This window comes from Lissotriton helveticus, chromosome 10 (assembly GCF_964261635.1).
Source record: "Lissotriton helveticus chromosome 10, aLisHel1.1, whole genome shotgun sequence".
In the NCBI taxonomy this organism is placed as follows: domain Eukaryota; kingdom Metazoa; phylum Chordata; class Amphibia; order Caudata; family Salamandridae; genus Lissotriton; species Lissotriton helveticus.
This window is the reverse complement of record NC_136071.1, coordinates 856,989,140-857,015,149: the sequence shown is the minus strand read 5'-3', so window position 1 is coordinate 857,015,149 and position 26,010 is coordinate 856,989,140. Positions and strand designations below refer to the sequence as shown.

General features: G+C 45.5%; 1 protein-coding gene across 1 annotated transcript in view; it reads left to right on the top strand.

Moving 5' to 3' along the window:
* HIBADH (3-hydroxyisobutyrate dehydrogenase) overlaps positions 1-26,010 on the top strand; it is a 523,510-nt gene that overhangs the window by 164,842 nt on the left and 332,658 nt on the right. The window contains exon 4 of the mRNA XM_078663482.1: positions 12,349-12,470. Coding sequence (XP_078519608.1) covers positions 12,349-12,470 — 122 coding nt within the window. The remainder of the gene's footprint in view (positions 1-12,348; positions 12,471-26,010) is intronic.

The window sequence follows — 26,010 nt, the reverse complement described above, 5'->3', positions numbered from 1 at the left end:
GAGTAGTAGTGGGCAATACGTTTGAAGCCGGAATTCCTTTCTCCATTGTCCAAAATGCTGCTTGCCAGTATTATCAATAATAGGATCAAAGCCACCAAAGTCTTGTCATTGCTTCGCAACTTAGATCCCAATTTCAGCATTTCTCCTTCTTGGTATCAATATAACCACAGGTCGGAGAGAGACCCAAGCACCACTGAACACGTATCACAACCCAAGCTGAACCTAGTTCAGACGATTCTGTGATCCTACTGTGTCACAGCCGAACCATCCCACTAATTGAAACTGGTCCTCAGCAATCGCTATCTGCTCCTTCCCTTCCTTGGTCGTAAATCGTACCTGGTTCCCGAAGGCGTAGCTTGATCAGGAAAGAAAGTGTCTTCATTCAGAGGAGCAACACTCTTCTGAATTTGTCAGATGTCCTTCGGATCGTTTCTACCTTCTGGTTGGAGAACAGTCACCGGGGTCCTTTTACAATGTGCAGCATTAATCCAGTTGTGTCTGTTGGTGACATGGACAGCAGTTCGGGTTGCTAGCAGAACTTGCTCTGCGTTCTTCCAACGAGGTTTTAGATTCTTAGAACGTTGAAAATTCTTTATTAAAACGAATTCTCCTGGTTGGAGACCATGAGCCGGACCCTCTGATTTGTCTGGTGTTGCTTTATGCACCTGCTGGTAAATCAGAGACAATTTGTCAGTCAAGGTTTTCAGGTAATTACTCAAAACAGGATACTGTATTTCTTTTATCACATTTTGTCCTTGGGGGTCACCATACATTCATAGGCCTGCCAAAAACTATTTCGTAGGGAGAAAGTCCAATCCTACTATGTGGGATGGAACAAACAGATAATGCTAGAGGCAGAGTGTCTGGCTAATTAAAGCCCGTTGTTGCTAGTATCTTTGCCAGTTTCAACTTTAATGTGGCATTGTACCACTCTACTAGACCTGCTGCCTGGGGATAATTAGCAGCATGAAACCTTTGTCTTACCCCTGAACCCTTCATTAGGTACTCTATTATTTGGCCAGTAAAATGGGGGCCATTGTCACTCCATAGGACTCTACAAATTCCAAAACGGGGGAAGAACTCTTTTAGCAGAATTTTAGCTGTTGTCAAGGCTGTGTTGTCTTTGGTTGGATAAGCCTCTGTTGAAATGTAAAATCTGAATTATCTCACTGCTCAAGGGTTTTCAGGCAATGGTTAATCCTGAAGTAAAGTCTACTCGGATAGCATATCTTGTTGTTCAGCCTTAGGGCATAGCAATTACACAAGACACCGAGGCTGTTGATTCTTGTCTTACTTCATTTGTGTGTTTTTCTCAAAGCTGTATTTACCTCTGGGCGTCCCTTGTTTGTGATCTTTTACTATAAAAACCCATGTAACCCATCTTTCAGTGTGCTCTCTCTCCTTGAGTATCTCTATGGTGCTTGTTGAACGGAGCCCCATTCATGAATGCTAATAAATGACCTATGGTTTGTACTTCACTCCACTGTTGATTCCTCATTACTTGTTAAGAACCATGGGCTAAGTGTGACCCCTGCACCAGTGGGTTAATAATAATCCACTTCCACACCTCCACCCACTTAATAAATGAACGAACCACAACTAATACATACTTCAAATTATTACAGCGCTCTAACTGAATATAATCCATTTGAAGTGTTCGAAGGGGACCTAGGGTGGAGAAAATCCGCCAGTAGGGGTTGATGCTCCCTTCCCGGGATTGTGCTGTAGACATGTAATGCATTGTTTAACCAAATGCTCAGCAGTTTTCCGAATGTGCTGATTATCCCAAAGCTGTTCTAATTGGGAGATGGTGTTTTTGGCACTAACGTGAGCAGGTCCAGGAGCCATGGTTACAAAGGGCAGTAAATAGGCATAGGGCAACTTCCATTTCAGCATATCTCTGGACCGCCAACATCCCTCATCTAACTCTCCTTCCTTTTACCATTCTGCCTTTTCTTGTTCAGTAACTAACTGCTGTATTTCCTTGATCCCTGTATACATATTTTCCACCTTTCAGCATGGGATTGTAGTACATACATCCTACTCGTGCGCGTACTTGCAGTATTTCTTGCAACTTCATCCACAAAGGCATTTCCTTGTCCCACTTTGTCCTTAATTTTCTTGTGGGCACTACATTTGATAATGGGTACACTTCTTGGCAATGTCAAGGCAATGAGAAGACTATTTACCTCTTCAACGTGCTGTGTTTTAGAACCATGGGAGGTTAGGAATCCCCATTCCTTCCAAAGCTTGCCAAAATTGTGGGCCACACCAAATGCATACGGACTATCCGTGTAAATGTTTACTGATAAGCCTTCACTAAGTTTACAGGCCCTCAAAAGTGCGATGAGTTCAGCAGCTTGGGCAGAGTTTTGTGGAATACTTGCTGTTTCTACCACTGTTTGTAATGTGGTTATAGCATGGGATGCAGAGGTGGTGCCATTGGGTAATCCCAAGCAAGAACCATCCACCCATAATTCTCCCTCAGGATCTAACAAAGGTGTATCTTTAAGATCTATTCTTCCCTTGATTTGTTCTTCCCTCAAGAAAATACAATCATGCAAATCATGTGATTGTTCAGCTGGTAAAGGTAACAATGTGGCTGGGTTTAGTGTCAAACATCTCTTGAGTGTGATATGGGGTGCCAAGAGCGTAAGTTCGTATACTGTGAGTCTAGCGCTAGTTAATTGTTGTGTCTTGGTCTGATTAAGGAGTGCATCTACGGAATGTGGTACTATAACCATAAGCTTGTTACTCAACGCTATCCCTTCAGATTGTCGTATAGAAATGGCTGTGGCAGCAACCGCCCTAAGACAGCCCGGAAGTCCTATGGCCACTGGATCCAATACAGATGAAAAATAAGCACATCGACGATGTTTACTGCCATGTGGCTGTGTCAAAACCAATAATGCACATCCTTCCTTCTCGTGTACATATAATATGAAAGGCTTGATGTAGTCTGGAGTGCCTAACACTGGAGCAGAACAAAGGGATGTATGAAGCTGCTGATGTGCATTTTGACATTCAGGTGACCATGGTAGAGGAAAGGGAGTGTCTGTAGTAACAAGGGACAAAAAAGGTTTGATAAGTGAAAAGTTGGGGATCCACTGTCTGCAATAGAAAGTATTACCGATAAGTGCACTGACTTCTTTTTGAGTACTTGGAATAGGAATATTTAGGATAGTTTGAATCCTGTCCTTGGTGAAAGTGTGACCTTCCTTAGACAAGATATGACCCAAATAGGTGACCTCAGAGTGACAATAACGCAACTTCTTAGAGACCTTATGTCCCTTAACAGCAAGATGATGTAATAGGAAGAGAGTGGACTCTTTACAGTGCTTAACTGTGTCTGCTGCTAGCAAAATGTCATCGACATATTGCACAAGTGTAATTCCAGGTTGCAAAAGAAGTTCATCCAACTGTCGTTTAAGTGCCTGACTGTAAATGCTAGGACTTTCCTTATAGCCTTGTGGAGCCCTACAAAATCTAAATGAGCGGCCCCGTAATGAAAATCCAAAGAAATATCTACTATTCTTATGTATAGGAATAGAGAAAAAACATTCTTGAGATCGATAAACGAAAATACAGTGGCTGTAGGTGCGATTAATGTCAACAGGATCGTAATATCAGAGACAATAGGATACTGAGGAGCCACTATTTTGTTTATTTCTCTTCAGTCAATCACAAATCAGTAAACCTTGTCCGGTGTTCCATCGCCCCTTTTAAAGATAGGAAGAAATGGGCTGTTACATACTTTAGAGGAAACCTCCTCAATGACTCCTGTACGTATCATGTCGTCATTGATAAATATTGGTGCATCCTCACCTTCTTTCGATATTTTATATTGAGGGACCCGCAGTAAGGAAGCACCCTCCCTAACCTGTATGTGTACTGGGGAAATGTTCATTCTTCCTACATCAGTGTCAGTAGTAGCCCAAACACATGGGGAAACAGAATCAAGATCCGGATATAAAGAAAAATTATATTCTTTAGGCAATGTCTTTTTCCCAAAAATGACACGTACTCCAGATGGGGAACAATGTATAGTAGCATGAAAATATTTCAAAAGATCAAGTACCATCAAATTATCAGGAGCTTGTGGGGGAAGTAAAAAGGGGGCTAACGTGATGAAATTCTCAACCTGTAAAGGTAGTCTTTGGGACACAGGGCTAGGAGTTGGTGTTACATCAAACCCTATCGATGTGATTACTTGGCCAGACAAGGGTGTCCCAGGGACCAGTTTTTGAGTTATTGCACTGCGTGTCGCCCCTGTATCCACTAAAAATGTCTGATCCTGCCCAAGTATGGTGGCTGTTATATAGGGTCCTGACTGGTCTACAGGTATCTCAACTGTTCCTCCTTGTCCTAGGCAAAGTGCGTTCCCACAGTTCCTCTAATTCCCAATCTTCTCTAGAATATTAATTATTTTGTTGTTCAAAATAATTTTCTGACCAATTTTTCTGTGGGCTTGAGCTTGTTGTAGCTGCTGTCGGGGAGCTGAAATCCCCCGGCCACCGTTCCCTAGTCCCCTTCCTCTCCCACCAGCTGCTAAAACAGGGCATTCAGTACGCCAATGTCCCTTTTCTTTACAATAAGCGCATTGATCCAGCCCTAATGGAGTCTGTCTACGAGGTGGCCCTACTGGAGGTGATTGTCTAAAATTCTGACCATAGTTTTGATCACTACCTCGACCTTGGGCTCCATAGGCCTGGACCATCATTACCTTAGTTTTTAATTCTTTTAGTTTTCCTTCTTTTCGTTCTTGCTTAGTTGTCACCTGATTCTGATAATACTGAGCCATATCTAATATAGCTTTCGCGGTTACCGAAGCCCATGGGGAAGTTCTCTGAGCCCACCCCGTTAACCCTCACCGAACCCAGCGGGGCCCGGTATCCGCTGAAGACCCAAGACCGCAATCTCTCCCCAAATCCGAAATGCTCCATTGTCGCCCTGAGGAATGGCCAATGGACCCGATCAAAGGCCTTCTCTGCATCCACTGAGAGTAGCATGCTGGAACCTTGCCTACGATGCGCCTTATCTATAATATGCTTAAGCCTTTTAGTATTGTCCGTACAGTGCCTCTGCGGAATAAATCCTGCTAGGTTGGGGTGAATAAGACCCTGCATCAAGGGGTTGAGGTGCTCCACTCGGATGCCAGTAAAGAGCTTCGAATCTGCGTTTATTGGCGATATTGGACGATAGTTGACACAGGACCGTTTGTCTATTTCAGGTTTGGGGATAACTGTGATGGTTGCTTCAAGCATGGAGCCCGGGAGGGAGCCTGAGTCCACAATGGCGTTAAAGAGCCTGGTGAGCATTGGGCCAGCTCTGAACAAAATGCCCTGTACATCCCGGAGGAATAGCCATCCGGGCCTGGAGACCCCAGCGGCTTCTGCCTTGAGATAGCCGAGATGACCTCCAACCAAAGGGGTTCATCCAAAGATGACGCCTGGGAGTCAGTCAATTTGATCACGGGGGAGCTGTGGAGATAGCCAACTATGTCCTCAGGGCGGCAGATTGTTCCGAGTAGAGAATCGCCTAAAAGTCCCTGAACCGGGCCGCCATAGAGGTGTTGCTCACTAGTTCCTCCCCATTCTCTTGTCAGGAGGGAATGGACTGTATTAGTTTGTCATTTGGTTCTGAGCTTCGCGGCCAAGAGTCTGCCGCTCTTGTTTCTATTTAGGTAGAAAGAGTGCTTGAGGCCTAACAGCGAATTCCGCCCTGTCAAGGTCCAGGCCGGCCATTTGTTTCCGTGCGGCCTCCAGCTGGCGCCAGACCCTGGAGCGCTGGTTCGGTGGTGAATACCTTCTAGCTCCCGAACCCTTTCCTGTAGTTCAGCCCTTTTAAGCTTCCTCTGTCTATTTTCAGTGGGTGAAAGGGATATCAGTTCCCCTCTGACCACTGCCTTTAATGTGTCCCAGACAACAAGGAGCGGCACCTCCTCATTGTTGTTGGTTTCCAGGTAGTCACTGATAGCCTTCTTAGGCCTCCCCAGTACTTATGGTTTTTGCAGCAGGGTCTCTCTGAGCTGCCAATGTCGTCGTACATGCTGTTGTTGGGGAAAGTGTTTTTCAAGGACCAGCGCTGAGTGATCAGAGAGCGCCCTTGGCTCAATCTCGACCAAGCAGAGAAATCGGTGTAAGTCTTGGGAACCCAGAAAATAGTCTAACCGGACATAAGACTTGTGAGCATGTGAATAAAATGTGAAATCCCGAATGCCGGGGTGAAAGGCTCTCCACAAGTCTATAGGTCTGGCCTCCTTCAGCCAAGCGAGGCCTTCTCCCGACAAAGACCCAGGACCCCCTTCCCTATATACGGAGCGGTCTATGTTCTTATCCAGAACTATGTTGAAGTCACCCCATATCAGGATCAAGCGGTCCTGCGATGTAAGTGTCTCTGCTAGGGACTCCTGGATAAAACGCTCCTGACCATTGTTTGGCGCGTATAGGGTGCCCAGTGTTAGCGTCTGTGAGCCTAGCTGTATTTGATATACCAGGAGGTGGCCTTTAAGTTCCACTAATTTGGTGCCTATAGAGCCTCTGAATGTACATGAGAATAAGATCGCCACCCCCTCCTGCCTTACGCCCCTTTGAGGAGAGTAGCTGCTGCGGAAAGGATCTGGATTTGAGTGCTTGGAATCCCCGACCAGGAGATGGGTCCCCTGTAGGAGGCAAATGTCTGCCACTGTGTGTCTGAGATAAGAGAGGATAGCTTTGCGTTGCGCTGGGTTGTTCAGCCCTTTGATGTTCAGAGAGACCACTTTTAAAGCGATACCAATAGTCATTGCAAGTCTACTTGGATTCTAGAAAATAGTGAAACTATATCTGTTCTGTAACTGTAATCTAGTCTTACTTTGGGAAGTTAATAGCGTGTAGTCTTTGCTTTTATTGGTGAAAATGGGTCTTCTGCTTTTTTATATTGCCTGTCTTTCTGTTATGTGAAAGTTCTGGCATGTCCTCTTGTGGATCTTTAGCACTTTACAAATGAGTCTTAAAAACATACTGTGAAACCCTTTACGGCAGCGTGTGTGTATCAGTACTTCCCTTCTCTTGAAGCAGATCTTGCAAACACAGTGACTGAATCCTTTCTGCTTGATCGTACCAGGCCCCTTGAAAGATGCCATCATAAGGCTTCAGCTATAGAAACATCAGTTGACCAACCAACCGTTCCCTAGTACTAGCATGGAAATGGAGAATACAAGACAGACCGATACAAGAGTACATCAAACTAAATCTTTTCTCACCAATCTGGGGGTACGGCCTTCAATGAGCACTGACACTAGACTGGTAAAGAAGAATGTATTTTGTCCTTGGACAGAAACAACATTTAATTCTTCATTCTCACGCACTTCGCTAACCTGTGACGCACACAGTGGACTATGACATACTGCTAAGGAGTACCTAGGAGTGGTCTGGAGTCATAGCTTTACCTTGGAATGCTTCCAAAAATAAATAGGTCAAGGCATATTGTTAACCAATTTAGAGTGTACCATTTTGGATTGATCCCGTTTCAAATTTTTTTGTCCTTCTTGCCCTTTTTGCAAAGGTCTTCAATAATATTTCAGCATGATTATTCATGTTTAGGGTAGCATGAAGAAAGGCAATGACTTCTGCCATGTTTTTCTTTTTTAAATAGAAAAATTCATGTAAATGTTTTTAGGCCATACTCCTAAATAGTTTTTATGTTAAAAGGTGCCTAAAGAGCCAGTCCCTGAGGATAGCATGTTGAATTTTGAGGAATCCATATTGCAAAAAGGCCATTTTAGTATACGTGTATGTGTGTGTATATATGTGTATATATATATGTATATAAACATTATATATATCTTCACCAAAAAAGATAAGCACAGACGCTCCTGAAAGATGGAAAGATCCGTTTATTAACAGCTGGCACACGTTTTGGCCGTAGCCTGTCACAGGTCATATATATAACACACTAAAGAATCGTTCTTATACATATACCTGCACTATGACCAATGTTAATCCAAATTTTGTCGGTCAGATGAGAGTTTAATGAAATTATATAATTTGTGTTTTTCATTTTGTCACAGAAGAACTATTTTTATTTGAGAATGTAACTTGTAAACAAGCATTGGCATTGCCAATAGGTCTCGCTTGTGGGACCTTAGAAGTATTTAGTTTTGCAGCACAATATCCTTGTTGCACCAAGGATATTGTGCTGCAAAACTAAATACTTATAAGGTCCCACAAGCGAGACCTATTGGCAATGCCAATGCTTGTTGAAAATGTGTTTATCTGCCCACTTTCCTATCTCGTGCTCTCGAGATTCGGGTGATGCAGAGATTACTAGCGCCACGCTAAAAACATAAGTGCAGAAGATAAAGTTTACAGCCTCCCCCTCCTCAAGCAGACCCTCACGTCTGCCCTAGAAAGAATGTCATTGGTGCGTGTGGTCTGTGGAAGGGTCGGCACTGACTTACCTACCGCTCGCAATGTGGTGTAACCTCATCTCTCGCTGGGCTGTTGCGTCTTTGGTGTGTTTCTTCTGTGCCTTTCTGGGGTGGGGGGTGAATGAGTGAATCCCTCTGTAAACATCACAAGTGGGTAGGGGAAGTCAAGGATTCTTGAAATTCCCCTTTCATTTTATTGTTACATTTGAACACTGCGGGTGGGGCTAGGGGTGTGTATGTGCGTGAGTGTGTTTGTTGAGTGTGTGTATGTGAGGGATTGTGTGTGTGTGAGTGACTGTGTGTATGTGCACAAGTGTTGCTGTCTTTGTACATGCCCCACTGTCCCTCTGTCTCCCCCGGCACATATCCTCTGCAGTCATGTGCTCAGGGGAACCCGGGCTGTTAAGCGCTAGTCGTGGTTAGCAAACAAAGTTTGAGAGTGCAGCTGAAAGCGCTGCTCCCCAGGAGGAAGCTCTGGCCAGCCGAGCCGTGCCTTCAGCGCAAGCGGTACATTCCCCCACAGGGTCATGGGATCTGGGTCATGGCGGAGCTGGGGCTCCTGTCTCGGCACCTACAGGCCCTAGCACCAGCGACGCTCACACGGGCACGGAAACAAAGTGTAGTGGCCAGGGGGCTGGCTTTTGTGACTGTGGCTGTAATAATGGCGGGAATAACTGGATAGTCGAGCTGGTGGCAACTGGTGTTGGATTTGACGCTTTTCATTATAAAAAGCTAAAGTCCCCTCAAGAGATCACCACGCAATGCTTTCCGCAATAAAATAAATAAATAAAATGAAAGACGAGCGGTCTTCAAAAAGGAGACGGTGAGGGCGGGAGACGGTGAGGGCGGAGTGAGTGGGCGAGGAGAGAGAGGGAGATGAGGTAGGGAGCAATTGTATTACCGCAATAAAATAAATAAATAAAATGAAAGACGAGCGGTCTTCAAAAAGGAGACGGTGAGGGCGGGAGACGGTGAGGGCGGAGTGAGTGGGCGAGGAGAGAGAGAGGGAGATGAGGTAGGGAGCAATTGTATTACTGCAATAAAATAAATAAATAAAATGAAAGACGAGCGGTCTTCAAAAAGGAGACGGTGAGGGCGGGAGACGGTGAGGGCGGAGTGAGTGGGCGAGGAGAGAGAGGGAGATGAGGTAGGGAGCAATTGTATTACACAGTAAACAAGCAAAAGCAAATGGTGGGGGCCTGAAGGAGGAGGGGGTGCGAGGGGTGAGTGAGGATGGGGTAGCAGGGGAGGGAACACAGCCTGGGGTAAGCTGGCTGGGGAGGGGGAGGAGAAATGCAAGGAAGGCTGTGTGCGGCGGCCATCCAAGAATAATTAGGGGAGGAGAAGCCGAGAAGCCGCAGAGCGCACGCTGGCCGAAGCCCTTTGATGTGCTCTGCGGCAAATGCAATTAGGAGGGAGGGAGGCTGATACGCTGGATGCCCTGAGGGACGGTGTTGACAGGGGCACCCCCCAGGCCCTGGTATTGTTAGATCTGTCAGCCGCTTTCGACACGGTGGATCACAACATCCTTCTCCGCCGTGTCGAGCAGGCTGGCATCCAGGGCCTGGCTCTGGCCTGGGTCAGATCCTTCCTGACGGGCAGGTCTCAGACCCTAAGCCTGGGTGCTTTCAGGGCTCCTAGAGAGCATTTGCTCTGTGGGGTCCCCCAGGGTTCTTCTCTGTCTCCTCTTCTTTTCAATCTTTATCTTCGCCCCCTTCTTCTCTCTCTAAGGCTGTGGGACGTCACCGTGTTTAATTACGCGGACGACCTGCAGCTTATCTTCCCTCTTAATTCCCCCTCTGCTATTCCCAACTTTCAGTCAGCTATGTCCCATATTCTCCAGTGGATGGGCCATAACCAGCTAAAGTTGAACCCCGGTAAGACGGAGCTCCTCCTTCCTGGTAGGAGCTCCACTTTCTGGGGGCCCCAATTCTGGCCGGTGGAATTGGGCCCTTCTCCCACCCCTGTGGCTTCGGTGAAGAGCCTGGGGGTCACTATCGACTCCGCTCTATCCCTAGGGCCGCAGGTGGCGACCGTGGTCTCGTCCTGCATCTACCAACTGCGCAGGATCAGGAAAGTGGCATATCTTTTGACACCCGATGCCCTCCTGCAGGTCATTATGGCCCTCGTCCTCTCCCGCCTGGATTTTTCCAACTCGATCTACCATGGTCTGCCTAAAACATCGGTGGGCAGACTACAGGTGGTCCAAAATCAGGCGGCGAGACTGGCCTTAGGGATCCCCAAGTGGCAATCTGCCAAGCCCCTTCTCGTCAAACTCCACTGGCTCCCTGTTGCTTCTAGGGCAGCCTTCAAGATCGGCTGCCTCACTTTCAAATCTTTGGCTGGTCTCTGTCCCACCTTTGTAAAATCTCTCATCCGACCCTATTGCCCGTCCCGCAATTTGAGATCTTCCCATCTTCACTTCCTGACTGTTCCCTCTTATAAGCTCTGCAGATCCGGGGGCCGGAGATTTGCATACCTGGCCCCCAAGCTTTGGAACTCTTTCCCCCTTTCCCTTAAAATTTCTAACTCTTTGACACTTTTTCGTAAATCTTTAAAAACTTGGCTTTTTCCCCAATCTGGTTAATTTCTCTGCCTCCTCTACTTCCAACCAGCGCCAGGAAACCCATGGTGTCAGTGCGCTTTATAAGCATCCCTTACGATACGATACGATACGATACGATGTTTGATCACGTGGTTCACGTGAACTTCATGAAAACCGCCAGCAAAAAGCTGGTGGTTTCACGAGGATTTTCGCCACTTGAATTCTCGCTCCGCTCGATGCGCTTGCGCGCATCGATAGGTCGCGAGACCTAAAAAAACATATTTGTGGTGAGGTCACCCCAAGGAAATTAAAATGTGTAATGCTAAGGTAGAATATGTGTAATTTTGCTGTATTAGGGTAACATGGCTGTCCTCCGAGCAGCACAATTACCGACTTTCGCATTTTAAAAAAAAAGTAATTTGTTTACTATTCCATGTCTGGCAGAGACTTTCAGTTAAGGATTCATTGTTTAACAGTGCTAAAACCACAACTAGCTAATTCATTGATCAGTTAGACATATTAGTTATGATGTGTTATTTCCATATATAATTGGAGTTGACATAATTGGCACTCAGTATTTATAGTTCACTAACAGCATAATATGACAAGCTTTTTCGGTTGTGCCAGTCTACACAATGTGCAGAAAATGTGTTTTTGGTAGTTACTTTTTATGAGAAGGCACTTAATTCCTTCAAATAAATTACATGAAGTCTCTAGGGGGTAATCAGGATGTACAGAGCTAAGACATTTCTGTACTTCTCTTTAAGCAATGTGTAATCCAGGTATACCACCCTGCAGGGAAATATTGTGGTGTTAAGTCCAAGTGTTCAGGTGATCCTTTCCATTGTCATTCGGTACCATCTTTTTGCCAACTAGTACTTGACCATGATTGATGGAGCGGTCTTCTAATGTAAGATGACAACTTGTTTAGCTGCTGCCAAGTCACATGTAATTAATGTTCCCAGAGGGTAGGTCAGTGGGTGACGTCGACTGTCTAGGGACCTCAAGAGACAAAGATTGACTTTAGAATGGTGCCTCCAGGTGAGCAGCACATTGAAAGCTAAAATGTCTCTTTAGTACGATGATGATGGGGTTGTGTTCATGTTCATTTTTGGATGTTATAATGACAGTGTAAAAAAACAAAGCACTCGACTTCTTTGGGTTTTCAATAACTTTTCTTAAGGGAAACAATATAACTAGAACATACAACTAGACACTACAGGAGACACATGTACGCTCTAAATATGGGGTATACAGGTAAGAAACTAGCAAAGGAGACATTTAAAAACATGCATGTATTATTTAGATGGGGTTGTATGGTAATAGATTAACCACAGTGTTATATGGCTGGCCCAAAAATAAATCCTATACATTTTTTTTTTTTTTTTTTTAGAAAAGTGAAAAAAGGTTCGCTGTTGATAGACTCTAGCACAATTGATCCTGCAATTTCTAAAGAACTGGCAAGAGCATCGGAGAAAGCGGGAGCTGTGTTTATGGATGCTCCTGTTTCTGGGGGTAAGCCTTGATTGTACCACCTTGAACCAAGACTACGTTGAGATACTGTTAGTGGTTAAAAGCTTTTGTCAAAGACCTAACGCACACTCCTTAATATTTGATCATTTCTTCTAAATATCTTACTCTACTTCTTGGTGTTCAAGAACAAAAGTAAATAGGCAAATTGTTATCAGCTTCTCTAGACTTTCAAAACTGTGCACTCAACTTTACCTGCCTTGTGATGTAGGATAAGTATCATTATAAAGTACACTAATCATCACTACCTAAAATGGATCATTTATATTGAGTACCACATGTACTGTTCTTACCTGTTTTTTGCACCCTAAGAATTGCACTCATTTCACTCTAGCAACATGTTTATTGATCTATATTTCTGCTTCTTGCCTTCATTTCAACCGCTATACCTTGTGCAACACTTCTTGGTTAGATGTTATTGTGTAAGTTGACAGTGGATAACATAGGGTGAACACAAATTGGATACCTAACTCAGACCAAAGGGTAACCTGCTAGAATTATCTACGGAACAATAAGTAGGCAAACACCAGGTTCTAATATAACTAGGAATCCGAAAACGTAAGCAATTGTAGTAAATCATTGTTGATCACAGACTCCTCAAAGTAAAATGCTGAGCCTCGTTACTTATTGTTTGATAGGAGGATTTGAGGTAAATGTTCTATATAAATATATTTTCAATTTAAAAAAACACAGTTTAAGGGTTCTTATGGTTACAAATGAAATCTAAAAAATAAAGTATGATTGCAAGTTACCGGTAGGACACTATCTATAGCGCACACAACAGCCATATAAATCATAACACACACCAGATGCAATGCTCATGACATCACTCTTAATATGAAAAATGCAATTATAAATGTTGTAAATAATCTCTTAAAGATGAGTTTACATATAAAACTCTTAAAACTATGCAAAAGGTGACTATGAATGTAGTATTTTTGGGGGGTTTAAGTGTGTGCTATTTAATTACATAGTGCGTACTAGTGTTTGATTCTTACTATTCTAAATAGTATGAGGTCCTTTAACATATTTTTATTGATTTTCAATTTGTATATATCATACAGTCTCGTGACATCGTTGGACAGCCGATCTTTCCACAATGAGCATACACATGTCTATTGCATATACTTTTTGCAATGGCAATATAAATTCTGCATCCTGATAATACTATAAGAGTCCATAGGCTCCTCGACAATAGCTTCATCACGGCTGTTTATCCCATGTTAATACATTATTATAACAAACTTGTCCCCAACTCCCACCTCCCGAATCCCCCCGGTCTCAAGCGTACTTCTTCCACATGTGTATCTTGGGTCAAGTTGCATAGGCTCATAACATGGTCTTGGATTTGCATATCAGATCTCTATTTATGCACCGTTTACAAGGTATGGGTATCGCTTCACTCATTCAGCTGCACAACTCATACAGGTCATTATCCATTGTTTTCATGGCCTCTGGCATAGCGTCCCACTCCAGCGCTATTGGTGTTTTCCGATGGCTTGCATGGCTGTTGTGCAAGTTTTTGATTGGGGTAATTGTAAATCGAAACTTTCAGTGATTTTTGGTTTTAAATTTGTAATCATAACTCCACTTTAACTGTGGTTTTTAAGTGAGTATCTAAGGTTTTGTTAAACAAATGTTAAGGTGCTATAACCAAAGCTAACGAAAATTTTTCTTTAATTTTATTCCCATTGATTTTCTTTTTAGGTCTCGCCTAGCATCGCAGCATATGCGCTGCTCGCTTGCGAGATCTATTGTCGTCAGCTTTGCTTTGGAAGCTCCACCCATGCTTTTGATTGGCGCGCATCACAAATGCTTGCTTTTCATTGCAAGGGAGGCATGTTTGTTCCCTCCCTGTCTCCCGTTTTCCTCGCCTGCCCGGACTGGAGATTGAGCTTGCGCACAGCATCTCTTGTGCACGGTGTCTCTTCCACCTTTTCACATCCAATGACATAAATGTTAACAGTCCCCTGCTGTCCACCCACGCTCGTGCTTGCTTTTCTCCCATTTATTCCTCAGCATGCCCGGTTTCTGGAGAAGCTGAAAAGCGCACTGCGTCTCTTCCGCCTTGTTACATCCAGTGCAAAAACAACAGTTGATGGACAGAATGCAGAACAATGTCATACATTCACCCCAGTACAGAGATCTGGGCCTAAATCCATCGCTTTTTTGCACACCACCCCAGTTCAGACATGGTCATATGCAAATCAGCCTTGACCCTGTGCCTCATGGGAACAGTCCAGCCCGAACTGCCAAACCATGTCTTTCCTGGACCGGAATCAAGCATCCTAGGACCGGTTTCTGGCTATCAGCCGTCTTCAGCCAGGATAGCTTGACTCCAGTGGTGTGGAGAGCATGGGACTCACGTCTGAGCATACCCATCCCACTCGGGGTGACAAATGCAAAAACAACAGTTGATGGACAGAATGCAGAACAATGTCATACATTCACCCCAGTACAGAGATCTGGGCCTAAATCCATCGTTTTTTTGCACTCCACACCACACCACCCCAGTTCAGACATGGTCATATGCAAATCAGCCTTGACCCTGTGCCTCATGGGAAGAGTCCTGCCCGAACTGCCAAACCATGTCTTTCCTGGACCGGAATCAAGCATCCTAGGACCGGTTTCTGGCTATCAGCCGTCTTCAGCCAGGATAGCTTGACTCCAGTCGTGTGGAGAGCATGGGACTCACGTCTGAGCATACCTATCCCACTCGGGGTGACAAATGCAAAAACAACAGTTGATGGACAGAATGCAGAACAATGTCATACATTCACCCCAGTACAGAGATCTGGGCCTAAATCCCATCGTTTTTTTGCACTCCACACCACCCCAGTTCAGACATGGTCATATGCAAATCAGCCTTGACCCTGTGCCTCATGGGAACAGTCCAGCCCGAACTGCCAAGCCATGTCTTTCCTGGACTCGAGTCTACATTCTGTCCATCAACTGTTATTTTTGCATTTGTTACATCCAGTGGCATAAATGTTAACAGGCCCCTGCTGTCCACACACGTTTGTGCTCACTTTTCTCCCACTTAATCCTCTGCGCGCGTGGCGCGTCTTTCCCGGTTTCCGGGGAGAAGATGAAAATTCTAGCATGACATTTATACTGCCGTCTGCCGTCTGCGGTCCTGGCCACATCATCAAGAGCTGAAAGGGTCAGATGAAAAGAGAAGTTTGGATGTCGACCCAAGAGCACAATGAAAGGTACTCGCGGCTCCGTGTGCAGACAGCCTTGTACTGGGGTTCTTTGAGTCGCCCCCGATTTATCTGAAAGTAGCAGAAAACAAGGCACCATGCCTGTCCAGACCCCGCTGTGCCAACCAGCTGCAAAAACTACACGTCACGTCACGCTTAGTCTAAGGCTCTGCTAATGGTGTCCCCAATCTTGTGGTATCTAGGCTTTTGATCTTTGTTTTGAAATGTTGTTTCTTTATTGCATACTTTTTTAAGTGCAACTAGTATCTTGGCTTTGTCAGTGCTCGATGTCAGGTGGGCCCTGCCTGATGCCACCTAAATGATCTTGTACAAATACCAGCTGCTTTGCCCCAAGAACTCCACAGAATCCTGCTTTTTGCCTTGCCTGGTTTTTTGTTGCCTGCTTGGGCGGCAACGACACAAGAGGTTGTTAGAAGCCTGGTATGTGTGTAGTGCTGATATAAAGATTGATTTGATCTGTACTGGATATCCCTGAGATATCAAAAGGACTCCCCTTTCAAATCTAGTCTGTTCTCTCCTATCCGATCTGCTTCACGTGGATGACCCGGCTACTCCGTGTCTTGCTAAAGGTCTAATTGATATCTGTGCAGCCACTGGTGCAGTTCAGTATCCTGTGTCGGTGACCACGCCTACACAGGCTTCATTTGTGCACTTGTGCGTGATGCTCGAGTGCTCAGTTGTCAGTTCAGGAGGGTATCATTGTGTCCTGACAAGCTGTGCAGAGGATATAGCAGTCATTCATACAGTAAGTTCAATGTGTTGTAGTACCCACATTTGCACGTCATCCGGTGCTCTTGATGGTTCTGACTGGAAATGTTAGATAGCATTTGTGTACTGTGCCATAAACTGTCTGATATTGCCATAAGTTATAGTTTCTTCATTCTACCTATAGAATTAAGCATTAGTTTTTCAAACATGATTTTTTCCTACTGCACAAAATGCTTGGAAATGAAGAGCTTTATTGGAGTTTGAAGATTCAAGGCATTATGAGTCAAGGGTGTGCTGCAAAGAATTGTTTTTAATTAAATGTGGCAATTTAATTGTTAACAATTCTTGGGGTAGTCAGAGGCATCTTTGGGAAAACAAGCATTTGCAATGCAATAGGTCTCGCATTTTAGAAACTGACCTATTGGTATTGTAAATGACAATGCCTTCTATTATTGCATGTTTTTAAAAACATTAATAAAAGGCATTGTCATTTACAATGGCAATAGCTCAAAATCTCGCAATTGCGAGACCTATTGCATTGCAAATGCTTGTTATCATATGTGGCATGCAACAGTTGGTGGGCTGCGAACCCTCAGATTACAGAGCATGGCCTACTACCCAGCCCAGCACAAAAAAAACACTATAGGGGTTCCCTGAACGGCTTTGCATTCAGCTGGTCCCAGCTCTCAGCTTGCCTTGGGCAGGTGTGCAAGGTATAAGAATTAGTTCAGATAAACTCTTTAACTGTTTTCCTAACTTAGGGGTCGATTAGGATGCGCCATCATGTCGTGGCAAGGGTGTCGAATTAGGATGCACCCGCCACAGTGGCGGATGCATCCCACATTTTTAACATTGCGGCAGGCGGTGCTGAAGGCACCGCCCGCCGCATTGCTAAAAATGCATGTTGTGCGTTTCAAAGCACAACATGACAGGCACCGCGCGGTGCCTGCCATGTTGTACTTTGAAACGCAGGGGGGCCATGTGCACACCCCACCCCCCTTCACCCTGGGGTCCCGCAACAAGCCTCCAAAGCAAAGACTGTATGTCTTTCTGTGGCGGCATTGCCGCCACGGAAAGGCATTCCCCAAAGCCCATGCTAATATGGCTGGCGGTGTCTGATAGACACCGCCACCATATTAGACCTTTTCCGCCACGGTTGCAAGGCGACCGCGGCGGAAAAGCGGCGGACGGTCTTCCCGTCCGCCGCGGACCCCCAAGCCATCCTAATGTGGCGGGGGGGTCATTTGAGTGAGGATGGCGGACGGATTGCCCCCGCCGGGCCGGCGGTGCCAATCCGTCCGCCATCCTAATCGACCCCTTAGTTTTTCTTTTGTTTCTCTCTCTCTTTCTTTCTCTTTCTCTTTCTCTTTCTCTTTTTCTCTCTCTTTCTCTTTCTCTCTCTTCCCTTCCCGCCTGTGTATCTTCTCCCCTTTTTCAGTTCTGCATCACCCTGTAGTTCCTCTTTATGCCACTCTGTGAGACCTTCAACAACCAGCAGTTCCTGTATGTCCTGCCTGTCTAGTTCTGTCCTGTTTGTAGACATCGGGAGGACTATAAAAATACTTCCGTTGTTTCATATATATTCCCTGAGGAGGAGGGTTTGCTGAACGGTGGTGGTATGGTCTGCCCCTTTCATGTTGCCCAAGATTGAGGGGGCCCAAAAAACACAACAACAAAAAAGGACTGGAGAGCTGTTACTCAGTGGGCTCGTTCTTGCACCTGGTCCCCAAAAGGAACAGCGCACCTCAGCACGTGCCAGTTCACCCATTCCTCCGTTTCCCTCAGCATTGCTTGGTGTGCAGGACACTCACTGGGCAGCTGTACTTAGTTCCACTTACAAAGCTGAAAGGCATGCTGTGCACCCATAGGTGCCTAGGCTAAACTAGGGAGTAAACTAACCTCACTCTGCCCCTGGATATAATGGGGGTGGGGTTGTGTGTAGCTCCCCCAGCCTCGTCGCAGCCAGTCTTCGGTAAGTTGTAGGAAAAGTCCCTATTCTTTCTTTCTCACCCATGCTTGTCCAACAGGGTGTGGTGGGGGATTCATAAATGAGTAGGCTTATCCTCTCATATAGCATCTTCTTTTCCACAGTGACACTTTCATATTTTTCTTTTGGTTTCCTTATCGTTTGTAAACATTAGTAGCAAAACGCTATTCTGATGGATGCTTTTGACTGCAGATTCCTCACCTTTAGAATGTTCCCCAGGTGCCGGACTGGATCTGGAAGTTTTCACATCCGTGCTCCAGCACGCTGAGAGGTGGCACTGGGATGCTCTAAGTTAGCCCTATTCTGTCCCGGAAGTGCCAGAGTGGAGACACATATAAGTGCCCTCTCTGCTTGAGTGTATTTTCTGTTCTTTCTTTGCCTTTGAACGTGGATCCGGAGCTCCCCGTTGGTTGAGAAGCTTTTCCAAAATAAACTCCAGTGTGTAAGGGAACTTGGTCCACACCTAAAAGTACAGGGTTCGAACCATGCGGGGACTGTCGTAAACAGATGTTGGTGTCAGACCTGCACGTGGTGTGTCTCTCGTGTTTGGGCTCAGAGCACGACTCCAAGTCATGTAAAGAATGTATCATCCTGCACCTCAAGACATTCTGAAACATTAAAGCAAAGCTGTATGTCAACAAACTTTACAAGAAAAGAAATCACACAAGTCCCACTCCCACTCTAAGTCTATGTTGTGGACCCTTTCATGCTCTTGATCTCACAATGGACCCTCTATGTCGTCAAAATAGTCTGATAAGTGGAAGTAGAAGCACAAGAAGGCAAAGCGAGACTAGACCCCTTCCCACCACTGTCTATCCAAAGAGAAGTTGAGAGGACACCAAGGTGCCACACTGTCTCCAGGAAGGGATGAGAGACGTCGCGGAATGATGAAGCTCAGCCGTCTGAAACTTAACTCAGACAAGATGGAAGTCCTCATCCTGGGACCATCCCCCTCTGCCTGGGAGGACTCCTGGTGGCCACCCGCCTTGGGCACTGCCCCCAAACCCACAGACCACGCACGCAACCTGGGCTTCATCCTGGACTCCTCCCTCACGATGACCAAGCAAGTAAACGCCGTCTCAGCATCCTGCTTCAGAACCCTGCGCATGCTCCGAAAAATCTTCCGATGGATCCCCACCGCAACCAGGAAGACGGTCACCCAAGCCCTCGTCACCAGCCACCTGGAATACGGAAACACCCTCTACGCCGGAACCACAGCTAAACTCCAGAAAAGACTACAGCGCATACAGAACGCCTCGGCAAGACTCATCCTGGACATCCCCCGCCACAACCACATCTCTGCCCATCTGAAAGATCTGCACTGGCTCCCCGTCAGCAAGAGAATCACATTCCGACTCCTCACCCACGCACACAAGGCTCTCCACGATGCGGGCCCCAGCTACCTCAACAACCACCTCGCACTCTACACACCAACCCGTCAGCTCCGCTCCGCCAGCCTCGCCCTCGCCACCATTCCACAAATTCGCAAAGCCACCGCCGGAGGAAGATCCTTCTCCTATCTGGCAGCCAAGACATGGAACTCCCTCCCCACCCACCTCCGGCTGACCCAGGACCATCTCGCCTTCAGGAAACAACTCAAGACCTGGCTGTTCGAGCAGTAGCGACCTCCTCCCCCCCCCCCCCCCCCCCCCCCCCCCCCCCAGCGCCTTGAGACCCTTACGGGTGAGTAGCGCGCTCTACAAATTCCTTGATTGATTGACTGTCTTGTTCCCAATCCCAGACTGAGGAGCTGATTCCACAGTTGATCTAGGTGTACTCTAAGTTTCCCAGCCCATCGTTAACGCTGCATCAAGGCTTGATAATCTCAAGGCTTGACTATAGTAATGTGATTTATCTAGGTGCCCCGGAGGCGACCCTCACCAAGCTTCAAAGAATCCAGAATACTGCGGCCCGGATTATCACAAACACCCCTGCTAGAACCTCCGCCAAACCTGCCCTCAAACTCCTCCACTGGCTTCCCATAAGGGAGCGGGTCAAATTTAAGGCCCTGTGTCTAGCTCACAAACTACTTCAAAAGCAAGGCCCCCCCGCTCTCAGTAAACTGATTACACCCTACAGACCCACGAGATCCCTTCGGTCGGACACAGAAAACCTCATCACCACTCCCAGATTTAAGAAAAGCCGCTCAGGCGGAAGACGCTTCTCAGTCCAAACTGCACACCTTTGGAACTCGCTCCCCCGCGACCTGAGACTTGAAACACGGTACCTTCACTTCAGAAAGCGGCTCAAAACTCATCTTTTTCCCCAATGACTCACGCCTACTCTAAACAGTTATCCCCTGCCCCCCCCGTTCCTTCTTTAACCGTCCTGAACCAGCCCAAACCAAAGAGATAGGGTGCCTAGCGCTGGGATACCTTATGGTGACTATGCGCTCTACAAAAATAAATAATAATAATCAGGGCGAAGCCTTGCCAGTCCGGTCCGACGAGAAGGGCATTTTGCCTATTGTGTACTGTAGGACTTTTTGGTCTGATTCCACTCCACAGTCAATCCACCTTTGAGAGGTACAGTTTTGGTATCTATTCAAAAGGTGAGGAATCTAAAGTTAGAAGTATCCATCAGAAGAACAATTTACTTTCGGTAACAATATGGAGGACACTATCTACCCACAGATTCTTACCGCCCTGGCACCTCCCAGTTCTGTGGAGTGGCCTCTTTTGAACAATCTAAAAAGATCTCAGATAACGGATCTGCACACTGGTACCTCCAGTTGTTGGTGCTCTGTGTCTGAGGGTGAGGAAAGAGCCAAGCAAGATACTGACATCGAAGTGTGCTTATATGTGGTAATGCTCAGTCACTTATGGGGTGTGGAATACGACCAATGCAGACTCGTATGGTGCCACCAAGCGGTGTACATGAGCACTTCTGCAACAATGTCTGAATCCAGTCTGCCGTTTGGGGAATATTCTGAAGGTGTGGAATATCTGGTTAGAGAGAGTATCCACCAGACCGTGCTTTACCAAAGGTAAGTAAATTGTAAGTCAGTGTCCAGTGAGCATGCCCCCCGGTGTTCTGCATGCACGCAATTGTCTGCATATTAGTTTTCAGTGTTCAGAAGCTTTTTTCAGAAATATGCTTATTTACCATATTTTGCAATTGATTCCCACAAAGACTAAACTGGATTTTTCACCAAAGCAAAAAACGGCACCACATGACCAGAAAGGCCGTTGTGCTGTTTTATCATTTCTGCAGCCTTTCAATAAGACTTCTTCGTAATTCCTTGCACAAGGTGTTGGAATAATTGAATGTTTATTATACTGCAGAAGAGATGTTTGTAACAAAAAGGTGGGGGTTGGTTCTTCCTGACTGTTAAGGCCTATTACAGGAAATTCCTGAAACTGCCTCTTGTCTATTAGATGGCAAACGAGTTGTGACGATGCTGTCGGGCAGAAGCCCATCGGTTCATAATTAGGCCCTTGCATTGCATCTCTGGGCATCAAAGGCCAATTATGTGGAATAAGGCTCTTTAAGTAATAGAAAAAGGTTAGGTGCAGTGTCACTGATTTTCGCCTTCCTTGTACAATGGACTAATACAAATTGTAAAAAAAATGCTCCTGTTAAACTTCCCACAGATTGTCAAAGAATAGAAGAGAATGCCCTTCTTCCTCCAAGTATTGTTTTATTTGACTCATCGAAAAGAATGTGTTGGGTGCTTGTGTGCCTGCAACAGTGAGCAAATTCATTAGCTTGATTACATGCAAGTAAATTCTGAGTCTATTTCGACGTAGTGGTATGATCAGCAGCAATATATTTTTTTTGTTACTGCGGTATTTATTTTCACTTTTACAAATAGTCTGCTTTGCCTAGTCTGACATAATGCTGTATGTAGACCCACATGTAGGTCGCCAGCTAGTAGAAAGATACCAAAAAAGTGTCTTAAAGGGGTATCCATTTGTTTATGTGCTCGGTTTTTTTATATCCGTCACCGTACCTCATAAATAAATCTCCTTTCTACATTGCTGCTTTTTCTCCAATTTAATACAATTAGAAGTTAGGCCAAGTAGGATTTACTAAGAGTATCTCATAGGCTGTACTTATGTAATTTTCTAATTGTTATACAGGGGTTGGCAATCCTTGTTGTTGCAAAAAGCACAAACATGGTTGTGTCTGTGTCACACTTCGCATATTCCTTGATGGTCTCATGGATTGCTTATAAAAACTCCTGTTTATTTCCATGGATCTTTATTCTTTCAGATGAAATCTGTTGAACCCTTCTTTCCCCACCTAGATTAATTGTTAACCAATTTTGGGAGAGAAGACGGGGAATGTTGCCTTGCTGTGGCCATGTGTCGCTTGCACCACTCCTTGTAGTATAGTAGTATAATCTATTTATATAGCACTTACTAACCCATACAAGGCGCCGAAGCGCTTTTCGGCGAGTAGCACTTTACTCCGGAACGCAAAGGTGGATTAGTTTGAGCTCTTTTTAGGTGGCCTTCTTAGATAGTATCTGTCAACATGAGCTCTTCTGTCAGTACAAAGTGCTTGTAGTGCTTTTATAAAGGGATAAGCTGAGCTTTTCCAAAACATATCATGGACATCAGGAGAAGTCTAAGTTCAACACTTGAAATGAGAATACCTTGTCCAATAGACATAGTATTCTTTGTTCAGGTCTGGCTTGCCTGTATAAATATTGTTACTAATTCTTTCAAACACACCTACAGCGGTCTTTGGCTCCTCCCCAGAGAAATCTATCACTTTCCCACCTCATGCCGTTGGGTGTTTGTATCATTCCTCCTTCCAAAAGGTGGTTCCATTTGATTGATTGAGGGACTATATTACATCTGAAAAATACACCCAATCACACTGTTGGTCACACATTTTTAGGTCTCGCCTACGTAGCATGCATGCGCTGCATAGGAAAGAGACCTGTAGCCGCGGATTGCCTTTTTCAGGCTGAAACGTGCACGCTTTCCATTGCCTTCAGCTGCAACGCGTGCACATGTGGCGTTTACCTTGCAGGAGCGCGACTGCCGGCTCCCGCAAGGTAAACACCATACATGGACTTCTGGCCGCGTGCCAGTGACACCTCTTTGAGTGGTGACCTGAGCATCACTTTAGCGGCTGCGGGCCGCGCTTTTTGTGTATGCTGCTAACTATGCAGTGTTCGAGCAATGTATGATGAACTGTCGGGTGTCCCACGCGATGTAAACAGCAGCGCACACAAAAATCCACACACATATAATTGCCCGTTGGTGTAGAGACATCCACCAAAGGCCACTCTGGCGATACTGCAACACTCAACATAAGCTTACGCTTCTCTGATTTAAAAAAACTGTCACGTGAGGACGCACTGTTTCCACGAAAGCCTTAAGAAGTCTTCCTGAATAACAGAGCATTAACCCCTTCCACGCTCATGACGAGCTGGGCTCGTCATGAGGTAGCCTCCTCGCACGCTCATGACGAGCCCAGCTCGTCATGAATAAAGGGAATATGCAAATCTCAGCACAGGAGGGGAATATGCTGAGCATCGATCTGGTTAACACATCGAGCACGTCACTGGGAAGGAGCTGACAGGAAGAAAGTAAATGGGCGGGACGGCCTTGTGAACCGAAAGGGAGTCGGTCGCATTGAGAGAGGCATGCTGGGGTGTTGCGTGCATCTGGAGCACCCGGTCTGAGAGGGTAATTGCCGCCCGGTACCATGGCAACCAGCGTCATCACCCAGCGAGGCCCGGTGAGAGGAAGTTATTATTGTCAACCCCCAAACCTTAGGACGCAAGAAATATCCTTTGGCCAATTTCTCACCCTTAGGAAGTCTCCGTTGGTAGTGCCAGAAGATTCTCCCCCTCATCCCCTACGCTGACCGATCCTTTTGGAGATACCTTCTGTCTAGCGTAGCACCTCTATGTCCATAGGTCTATCACAACGAACGTCCTAGAGTCTTCATTGTTCATTGATTATGTGTGTCTCCTTTCGTGCTTTGCCCCATCCACTTTGCATGCTTTTAGGGTGTTACTCGTGTAAATCTGTAGCTACTTGTTTATTTAGCTCCAGCCCATAAGTTTACCATCAGGTCAAATTGTGAACTTCTAGCGTCTTTTTGGGAATCTATTTTCAGGGGCAGTCCAAACCCTGTACTGGAGGCTGAGGCCTTTTGATGAGGGGGGCATCGGATTAGAATGGGGCTATACCATATCCACCTCTCAAATTAATATCATATTTCCCTATACTAATTCACCAACAATACCATTTGGGTACCGGAGTAACGCTCTACTCGCCAAAAAAGCAATTTGACTCCTCTTAAGGAGTAATAAGCTCTATATGAATACAATTATAATGGGGTTCTTCTAAGATCTGAACTGCACCCAATGAGTAATGACGTGAAGTGTCTCACTTGATATCCCAAATTGGGGAAACAGTTGGGGGCATTTCAGTCACTCTGCCATGGTCTGCTGTGTAACAAACCTATGTTGCAAAATGCCTTCTCGTGCGTCACACCTACAAGGCTTGTTCTTTCTAGACTGCAACTTCTTGTGTTGCAAAGGTAAGTAATGACTTATGTATATATAATTTGGTTAAACTAGTCCAGTGTGAGGCCGATAACAGGAGCTGCACAGATAGCTTGTATGGAAATGGTCAGATCTCAAGACAGCTCATTGCATTTGAGATCTGGCTGGGCAGTTCCAGCTTTCTCTTTTAACAACACTCACTCCATCCCCACTTACCGGCAGGCCGTAGTGCTACATGCTTGGTAAGAGTTTAAAATTATTTGCCTAACTTTAAGCAACTGTGCGCCTTACCCAACTTTTAGAAATAATGATTCACGTGCGACATTTATATGAAATGGAGGATCTATTCAAATGTTTAAAATAATGTGCACAATACTGATCGGTATCACCTGCAGATACAGCAGGTGCATGGGGAACAAGTTGGTCTAGCAATGATATCACACACTGTCCCACATTTAATGCCTTGTTTTACACCGCACACAACTTGTGCATGCTCTAAAGGGTATGGACTTTGCTCCAGTCCCAGCCACTCGCCGCCTGTACTCACCACTGCAACCACTCCAAAAAGTGAGATCAGTGCTTACACAGCCACATCCATGGCCTTTCTGCAGCAGGGTCTTCTTATCGCCTCCCCGTCCGTCTGTAGGTTAATACATCTATACATCACTGTTGCAGTTTCAGGAAGGTGCATGTCTCATGTTCCAGTTTCACAATTGTTTGTTTTAAAAAGCTCAGGGCCAGATCTCACACCCTGTGCCTAAATCATGACATCATTGGCAAATCATCATAGGAGCAAAAATAAAAACCCGCCCTCCTAAAGGACGGATTATGTTTTTGCATATTTAAACTTTTCAATAAGCTGTAATGGTCTTAAGTTAAAAACATTTACATTGCAGCACCATTAGCTCTAACTCAAAAAAAATGCGAGACCTATTGCATTGCAAATGCTAGTTATCCTTCCTATACGTTCCAAATTTTCCAGCTTTGGCAAAGCTATGATGGCAGGCTTTTTTGTTATAAACAGCATTCGTGCGCCAAACACATTACCAACATTTGTGAATGTCTTAGTTTTCATGAGTTGGCATGTTAAAGCCAGACCTGTTGGCTTTGCTGTACTTTATTTAGATCGGTCAG